Source organism: Cicer arietinum, chromosome 4, assembly GCF_000331145.2.
Source record: "Cicer arietinum cultivar CDC Frontier isolate Library 1 chromosome 4, Cicar.CDCFrontier_v2.0, whole genome shotgun sequence".
NCBI classification, from domain to species: domain Eukaryota; kingdom Viridiplantae; phylum Streptophyta; class Magnoliopsida; order Fabales; family Fabaceae; genus Cicer; species Cicer arietinum.
In genome coordinates, this window is record NC_021163.2 from 6,576,717 (window position 1) to 6,586,058 (window position 9,342).

General features: G+C 32.2%; 3 protein-coding genes across 7 annotated transcripts in view; 1 reads left to right on the top strand and 2 right to left on the bottom strand.

The window, feature by feature from the left end:
• The window catches only part of LOC101510907 (uncharacterized), a 3,442-nt gene extending 2,486 nt beyond the window's left edge, over positions 1-956 (bottom strand). Inside the window, exon 1 of the mRNA XM_004495783.4 lies at positions 403-956. Within this exon, the coding sequence (XP_004495840.1) occupies positions 403-894 (492 nt within the window). The 5' untranslated portion in view covers positions 895-956. The remainder of the gene's footprint in view (positions 1-402) is intronic.
• Positions 957-3,038: 2,082 nt separating this feature from the next.
• On the top strand, positions 3,039-5,880 carry LOC101512629 (peptidyl-prolyl cis-trans isomerase, chloroplastic-like). The gene is made up of 7 exons (XM_004495790.3): positions 3,039-3,304; positions 3,617-3,778; positions 4,085-4,226; positions 4,332-4,420; positions 4,549-4,603; positions 4,782-4,867; positions 5,459-5,880. The coding sequence occupies exons 1-7, from the start codon at positions 3,236-3,238 to the stop codon at positions 5,615-5,617; spliced, it is 762 nt and encodes a 253-aa protein (XP_004495847.1). The 5' UTR covers positions 3,039-3,235; the 3' UTR covers positions 5,618-5,880.
• LOC101511221 (uncharacterized protein C24B11.05) lies at positions 5,225-8,109 on the bottom strand. Of its 5 annotated transcripts, none has more exons than XM_012714499.3 (8): positions 7,996-8,109; positions 7,471-7,537; positions 7,269-7,334; positions 7,069-7,166; positions 6,821-6,946; positions 6,491-6,736; positions 6,288-6,353; positions 5,225-6,177 (listed from the first exon to the last, which is right to left on the bottom strand). In XM_012714499.3, the coding sequence occupies exons 2-8, from the start codon at positions 7,517-7,519 to the stop codon at positions 6,025-6,027; spliced, it is 804 nt and encodes a 267-aa protein (XP_012569953.1). In that variant the 5' UTR covers positions 7,520-7,537; positions 7,996-8,109; the 3' UTR covers positions 5,225-6,024. The 5 variants fall into 5 exon arrangements, with proteins under 5 accessions (XP_012569953.1, XP_012569954.1, XP_012569957.1 ...); XM_012714500.3 differs by having other exon boundaries at positions 7,945-8,026; XM_012714503.3 differs by lacking the exon at positions 7,996-8,109 and adding an exon at positions 7,741-7,792.
• Between the last annotated feature and the right edge of the window lie 1,233 nt (positions 8,110-9,342).

A 9,342-nucleotide genomic window follows, 5' to 3' on the forward strand; every position in this document is an offset into this window, starting at 1 on the left:
TGTCTATGCCCGTGCTTCATAAGGAAGGTCCTCCCTAATACGGATCCTACCGAATAGCATTCTAAGCATTCATTTCACATGCAACTAAACTTCTATACCTTATAGCATGAGTCCTCGTGAGAGCTATGTTGTGTCCAATACAATTATACAAACAATCTCTAATAAGGATATTAGGCAATAATAAAACCTAGGCATCACTCTAATTCTCTATCTTTATCTCCCTCAATTATAGAAAAAACAGAAGTGGAATTAAGCCCAAATTATACCATGGTAATATATGATTTGAAAGTTATAAAATTAACAAAATGTATTGGAAACCATAATTCCAAAAACATGCAACAAAAATAATAAAATAAAAAAAGCAAACTTTAAAATCCCCATTTAGCTTAGAGAGGAAATAACCTGCAAAAGGCGAGCGAAATTGTGACCCTTTTGGATCAATTTGCTGAGAGCAAGACCAGGAATGAAATCAGCCAACTTCTCATAATCAGTCAAGATGGTCCAAATGGTATCAAGCCGAGCGTCAATGGAAATCCTAGACTCGATTCTGCGTGAATTCTTCTCCAGCTTCGTGACCTCTATGTACACACCATCTTCAGCCAATGATTGTAACTCTTCAATATCCTCAGCCTCTGTCACCAACAAATTGCCAGAATCATCGGCATCATCGGGGTTTAAAGTGGTTGGGTTGGGTTTGGAAGCGCGATACATGAAAGGAGTAGAGTTGGAGTGGAAGTTCAAGGAGCATGGTTTGGGAGGTGCAGTGGTGGAAAGGGTGGTGTTGAAATGAAAAGGGGGAGAGAATAAAAGGGAGGAATGGGTTATGGAAATGGAAGTGGGTAATGGTTGAGGAAATAGAAAAGCTTCTGAGGAGGCTGGAATCGCCGCGCGCATTGTTCGTTTCTCCTGTTTTGTCTTATTCAGTGCTATTCTCTTCTCTTATTTAACTGCTTCTTTCCAATGCAAAACCATATGTTCAACTTTAATCTATTCACTCAATCACCAAATTACACGTCAAATTATAGAGATTGGTATTTTAGTTCCATAAATTTAGAAGATGTGACAAATTTATCTATTAGTTAATTTATTGTCATATATTAACTTGTTGGATTTTAAAAATATGAGAGATTAATTTGTCAAATTTAAAATTAAAAAAAAAAAATTATTTATTCTTCTTCCTCTCATAGTTTGAACCGGTAATTTTCAACTAAAAAAGTAAATTATTATTAGAATTGCTGCAACTAAAAATAACTTTGGAAGATAATTTTTTTTCATATGTTAGTAATTTCTCTATTTTCATTTATTCTTTTTCTCTAATTTTCTCTCCTATTTTTTCTAACGTTATCTCAAAGCTTGTTCGCTTGTTAATTGATTTCTCCGATTTCTCTAATTTTCCTTTCAAACTGAAGTAAAAAATGACAAAACTACACTAAAATACCACTTTCACAATCTGGGCTCATTCATGAAAATCAAGTGTTGTTCTAAGAGGTAACTCTCTGAGGAGATGTATCACAGACTAGAATAATAAATCGATTATTGTACTGTAACTTTTAATATGTCTATAGGGACCAAATTGCTAGTAAGTTAGCAATTTCATGGACAAATTTGTGTATATTGATTATGATTTTTGTAGGTTAAAATATATGGACTCAGATGACCAATTATATATTGCAACGGATTTGTATAAAGCCATTATCTATCAAGGCACCTACACCACCATTAAAGAATGCACCGCCACTCATTTTCTAAAGATGATTTCTCTTTTTTCCCTAATTTTCTCTTCCATTTTTTTCTACTATTATCTCAAAGTTTGTTTACTAATTTCTCTAATTTTCTTCTTCAAACTAAGGCACAAGAGAGACAAAACAAACTGAAATACCACTTTCACAATTTGGACCCACTATCAAGTGTTGTCTCAAGAATTAGTTGTCCAAAGAAAAAAAAAAAGAAAAAAAAAAGAATGCTAAAAGTATTGTATTGCAATTTTTAATATGATTGTAGGGACCAAAATAATCATATTCCAAAATTCTTTTTAGTTGCAACAACTCTAACAAACAACATTTATTTCATAATGACATATGAGAATAACTAATTTCAAGCTTTCACTAATGGAGGAAAAAGAATAAGTGATTTTTGATTCTTTCATTTTCTACAATTTGAATACCGTGAAAGAAGAAGCATAATTGATTATATAGATAGACATGTTACAGTATTTCAAAACTCAGACAAATTAACTCATCTCTTATGTGTCAATGAGTCAGCTAACAATCGAATTTGCAACCTAAGTAGTTAACGGCTAACATTATTTCATGGTGTTATTTACCAATTTCTAAATTTCACGAGGTAAATGTCTGACCTTTAAAATTCTAGGAGACAATTTAGTGATTTACTGTAAAACTATTTTATATAGACAGGCAATCACAACTAAATTAAATAAAAAGCAAATCGATAAAAAGCTAAATTATTTGAAATTAAGTTAAAAGACAGCGTATTTATAATTTATACAATGTAATTATAGCCTTGAATACTTTGCTAATGTCTTTTAGATAACTAATGGTGACGAGTTAAAAAAAAAAAACTAATGCTATTGTTTTTGGTTGAATTTCTTTTATATTATTTTTTATTTAAATTTTTTTATTATATTTTATATTAAAATTTATTTTTATTCACAATTTTGTTAAATTTTTTACGTTTTTATTTACATATTTGTAAATAATTTTCATAATTGTGAATTTTTCAATCTCTTAATAAGATAAATTAATAAATAATTAAATATTTTACTAAATTTTAATTCTTCAATATCAATTTTTTTTATATATTTCCGAACTTAGTCTCAAACATACTTACATTTTACGATATATCTTTTTTAAATGATGATTTTTTATAAATTAATACTTTTAGTAAAAAATTAGATTAATTTCTATATCAATGACCTTATAGATTCCTTAAAAAAAAAAACTTATTTCAGCCATGCCAATAAAAAAAAGGTAATTCAAAGTCATTTTAGTTTATTTATCTGAAAGGAAAAAAAAAGTTTATCCTTTTAGATAGTATACTGTGTCTGTGTGGTTGTGCCTTTAGGTTTGAGCTGAAGTGAAGTGTGAAGTGTGAAGTGAGAATTGAGAAGCTAAACTTGATTGTGAAGAAGAGCATTGGGTGATAGACCAATAAAGTGTTTTGACATTTTTTCCATCCAAAAAAGTCCCTCTTTCTCTCTTCAATTCACCTGTTAGTCATGACATCTTCATTCTCAACACAGTTGGTGCAGAGTCAGAACCTACTTTCTGGTTTTCATGCTATCCAGGTTACTATTTCTTATTAATTAATCATGCTCCTATGCTGAATCTTCAAATGTGAAATGATGTTTTCTAAATCATACTTTACAAATACACTCAATGTGTTATTAATTGCACTTTTTCAAATCAAAATTAACTTAGGTCATTGGAAGCACCCAAACCATTTCCAAACCATTCATTTGAAATAGGATAATTTCACCAAAATTGAGAAACTGATTTGGTATATTTTCTTTTTGAGGCGTCTTCTGTAATGTTAACTTGTATGCCTAGCATTTTATTTTTGTTAATGGTAAATTTTTGTTTTTTGTTTTTGTTTTTAGGGGAAGCCACAGGTAATCTGTAGCAGTGCCAGATCACAGCTTGGATGCAGTAAATTGTCTTCAAGATATCATTACTCGGCGAGGTTTTCTGTATCACAACAATCTAAAGCGAAATCAATCACTTCTCGGCGAATAACATGCACTAGTAGTGCTAAGGAAAATGTAAGTGTATCATTAAAAATTTGCGATTTAGAACTTGGTTTGCAGAAGTATTTTAGACCAATGTGAGACAGTGAAGGATAGTATTTTCAGGACTTAGCTTTTACTATGGGCTTATGAGTCCCACTCGGGTAATATGAAGCTTTTTCAATCATAGAATCATTTAGAAGGAATGATGTTTGGAATGTTCCATCTCCGTGTTTAGCTTGTATTGCGTTGACCCCAAAAATTACTGGCAATCTTGGTTAGCCAATTCTGCAGAGATTCACAATATCGGTTCATTATCTTACATGGTTCTGTTACTTCTAGGTTGTAGAGCTGCAAGCCAAAGTGACAAACAAATGTTTCTTTGATGTAGAAATTGGGGATGAACCTGTTGGGAGGATTGTTTTTGGCCTATTTGGAGAGGTTGTTCCAAAAACAGTTGAGAATTTCCGAGCTTTGTGCACAGGCAAGCAATCAAATTTTTCTTGAGTACTTTTCTTATTGTAGTTGTATGAGTATTGCGGTGAAATGAATTATGTGACACATACATCAAGTTGAACTATCTATGCAGGAGAGAAAGGATATGGTTACAAGGGAAGCTACTTCCACCGTATAATTAAAGATTTCATGATTCAAGGAGGAGACTTCACTGAAGGAAACGTGAGTACTGTTATACTTTTTTAGTATGCTTGCATGCACATATATGGAGCTGCACATTTAAATGTATATGCATGATGCTAAGGGTGATAATGTTTGTTTCACTTCAAATATGTTTTAACTGGATGCAGGGAACTGGTGGAGTCAGTATCTATGGTGCTAAATTTGAAGATGAGAATTTTGCTTGTATGTTTCTTTTGGTGCTTGATCAGTAATATTGAGTTTTTAATTTTTTATTAGTAATCAGTTTTAAATGTTTTGCTTTGGTTGTTATTCAAATTCTATATGTTATTCTTCTTCATATTGGACTTTTTATGGATGACTAATATCTAGCATACATTTGGAAAAAAAAAATTCCTTGCAGTGAAGCATGTTGGTCCTGGAGTTTTGAGCATGGCAAATGCCGGTCGTAATACCAATGGTAGTCAATTTTTTATTTGCACTGTAGAGGTGAGATACATGTTCCCCCCCTCTCTCACAAATGCATATATGTTTTTATATTTATGTTTTCTGAATAGAAATTCCCACCCCTTTTGACAAACAAGGAGTAATAAGGAATAACATTACTTCAAAGCATAACTGAAGCATGCAGTTCGTATTTCAAAAGTCTAAAATAGCCAAATTAGAAGTCTACCTTTTTTTAATAGATTTTTGACTTTGGTCATTGTCTAAACTGTCTTGACCTACTAATAAAACAAAGGCTTGACGATTCTTTTGATTTTCCCAATCTCAGAAATGCAATTATATTCTCTCATTTCAAGAGCGACAATGTTATCTGGGTAGTTTTCAAATTGATGCAACTAAGCCTTGACAGTTTAACATAAAGGACACTATCTTTTTATTGACTTTGCTTACACAGAAATGCTTTAATTCATATTATCAACAATGTTGATTCACATATTTTAATGCTCAGTTACTTAACTATATAATCCTAATATCGAGCATTTCAATCAACACACACACACACTGTTTGAAGATTTTTTAAGTTCGTACAGATTTAAGCTTCAATACTAAGTAAATGCTGTGACTTTCATGATGTAGACTTCATGGTTAGACAAGGCTCATGTTGTGTTTGGACATGTCATTGATGGACTGGATGTTGTGAGGACACTTGAATCACAGGAGACAAACAGATCCAACAATAATCCCCGGAAAGCATGCAAAATTGCTAACTCTGGAGAACTGCCTATAGATGAATGATCTTTACTCTGAAGTGGTGTACGTTCTTCCAACCGTCGATCAAAATTAAGTTAAGGAGGGTGTTTGGGGAGGACATGGTTGTTCATGTGTTTTAAATGTCACTCGAAGGGAATTTAGCAAATTATTTTGTTAGGAGAGATGCAATAACTATATTTTGTATTACTAGACTTGTACTCAATTCCTTAGTAATTGTCTTTTTCTATTATAAATTTATGCTTCTGAACTTTGCATTTATAAATCTCCCGATCCATTTTGTGATGCCATTTGCAAGATTCATACATTTAAGCACCACCATGTTGTGGAGACAATTGCAAAATTATTATAGATTTAGATAGGCAAAACTCTGCTGTTGTAGAAACTCTTGACTTGCTTGATAAGCTTACTAAAATATTGTATCGAAGCAAAACCTATGCAAGGACTGTGGCTTCAACTGCAAGGGATTGGATCATTTGCTGTTGGTTTCCTTCATCAACCTCCCATATTTCAGGTAATGCTTCTCGGATATTATGAATGCTGTTCAGAGCATGATCAGCACCGGGCACTAAATCTGAACGACCGACCTGCCATCAGTATGTTTTAACTCATTAGCTTGCGTTACATATGATCACATATTAATATGAAATTATCAAAATCTCCACATATGATGCTTAGGTAGAAAACTGTAGCTTACAATAACAGTGTGAAATCCAGCTACTTTTCCACTTGCAACATTTCTAACACTGTCATCGAAGAAAATCTGCAGAAGATAATAAGAGAGCTATCATGCATTGGTTCCAAGAGTTACAAACCTAGGGTTAAAGATATATATACAAAATAGTCAAATGAAAGAAGTAATATCCCCATGTTGCTTTTTAGGTAAGTAATCAATCTTACTGTTTTCTTTGGATCCATGTTGGCGATTCTAATAGCAGCCTCAAAGGCTTCCACAGATGGTTTGCAAAGGATTTGTGGGTAGGATTCTGTGAGCGTGAGCACATGAGTATCATCCAGTTCATCCATATAATTAATATGTTTGAGAGGATTAAGCGTTTCGAAGCATATGATGCCCTTGAAACAATCTTCCAAGCCCAATCTGTTGATAACTTCAACAGCATGCGTGTGATCTGCATTGGTGAATATCTGCAAAATAATAGTGTTTGAATGTAACAGAAAGCTCTTCGACGGACAAACTAGAGTGGATAATTGAACCTTTTTCTGACATACTATTTTACGCTGAGGCATGGATAGCAGAAGGTTCCTTAACACTGAATCTGGCTTCAGTTTCTCATACGGTAATCTTCCATGCACATAAGCATGAAACTCATCATTGTCAAACTCATAACCAAGGGCCTGATAGGAAATTGAAACTAAAACTTACAAAAACTGATTTATATCATATCATTGATATTGAATTAGTATTTCAGAAGAAAGTAAGACATGAGAAAACTGAGGTTAATGCCAAATCTGCATACCTTCAATCCTGCCATAGTTGTCCCATGTTCTAGATACAAATCGAGGCACATCTTTGGTACTTCACTTTCTTCAATATGCAAATGTTCCAACATATACTCTGTAAACAAGATTGATCAACTATAGTACTTCTATTACAAATACGAAATAATCTGAACACTAGAATATTATATGTTCTAAAATAAACTGTTTATGGTTGTACCTTGTATGTTCTTGCGACACGCCAAATTGATCCCTAAGCTCAATGAGTAGAGAGTGTCATCCATATCTGTGACCAACATGTGGAACCAAAATCAATATTACTCCCCCTTTTCACTCTTTATTATTAGAGTTATGGAACAGATTCACAGTGTGGTTGAAGAGGAATGAACAGAAATGAGAAAAATGAGTTGCTCCAATCATACCAAAAAGCAAACACTCGTATTTGACTCCACCAATCCTGTGAGTATCCATCTTGAGAGAGCTTCAACTCTGCAACAAATTTCAGTACAAAATATTTAAATTTTCTCTTATTCTTTCGTCAAGACATATCTTGAAATCTTAACTTCAATAGTAGCGGCAGTAGCTTAATGGGCACTGTATTTGAAGTTTGATGAACATAACTAAAAAGTTTGATATAGAAAAGCTATTCTAAAACAACCTAACAAAGTAATAGTTTTTCAAAGCAAGACTACCAAAATCTAAGCCATTAATTAACACACCAAATTTGACCATAAAGAAAGACATAAATAGTGATCACATAATTCACCAATCAAGTTATAAACCAAAGATGAACATGTTTGAATTCACAGGTTTATGTTTAATTAATTTCAATGCAAGGAACGTTGTCCATCAATATGGACCCCATAATAATAAAATAATATCAAAACATTATGCACCTTGGTTAATAGTGGAAAGGAAAAGTATATCAAAACCAAACGCAACAATACCTGAACCTTAAACTAGTGTGTTTAATTGTAACACCTCTGAAACACGAATTGGTTGTGTCTCACGAAATTCTATTTATACGTGTGTACGAATTTGATGGAGGACCCCCACCACTAAGTCCAATGTGCGAGCTGACACAAATTCTGAGGTGTTGAGCATCGTTAGTCATTTTTCAATTGGCTTATAATATTTTCAGTCATTTTCCTTACCATAATTGATATATTTTTCATATGATATTACGTCAGTCACAAATTAGGTACATTTAGTTACAACTTTATGCTCCATTGATATATTTTTCGTGATCTGGTATATTTGCATGTGCTGCGTGCACAAATCCCATCTCCCACCAAATATAAATTGGGTCAAAGGATTGGGGCAGTTTATGCTGATTTGGGACCTTTGTACCAAAGAAAAGGGAGCCATATTCTAGAGATTGAATTATGAAGATGAGGTTTATTCTTTAACTGTGATGGAATATAACTATACAGCATCATTGTTAGTATCTATTATTATTATTTAATATTATTATCATGGAGTATTGGAATTAATGCTTGTTATTTGATGTCATTTGTGACTAAATTAGATTAGATGCCACAATCCCTGCCATACTGCTACTAGTAGAAACCGAATCATCGCCAATTCTGCTTTGTCAGATTTTGGGAAGAAAATGAGATTAATACAAGTGGTGGGTAGAAAATGAAAGGAAATAAATATAGTTGAAAATAAAATAATTTTTATTTGTGTTAGGAGAGAAATTTTTATATTTTTTCATCAAAGTTGTACTAACGATCATTTGTAATATGTGGAGATTTATACCCAAAGTATAAAATTAATGAAATGGAATATAATAAAAATATTTGTCTTTTTTATATAATTTTAGAGTGGAATGATTATGCACCAATGATATAAAATAATTTTAAATAATAATCAGTTATCTTGCCATCTATAGACTATACATATATTGTAACTCTTTTTTTTAAAAACTACTACTTAATTTTAATTGAACGACAATATAAAATTAACTTATACGGATGCTATATGTATTCTTTGTACTCATAATTATATTCCCTTTTTATGTATTTTCCGTGCATAAGATTAAAAAACGCTCTATTGCTATTATATTCACTCCCTTTCCTCCTATTTTTATGCTTGGCCAAATGAGAGAAGGCTCATCATCTTTGATGACACTTCCATTCCTTTATTTTTTTTACTAAAGACACTTTAATTCCTAAATGAACTCCAAATTAAACTTTAAATTACACTCGAGTCCACTGTTAATTAAGTTTTAATATGTGTGATATTTAATCGTATATTGACTAAAGTGTGTACATAGCATCTAACATTATGAT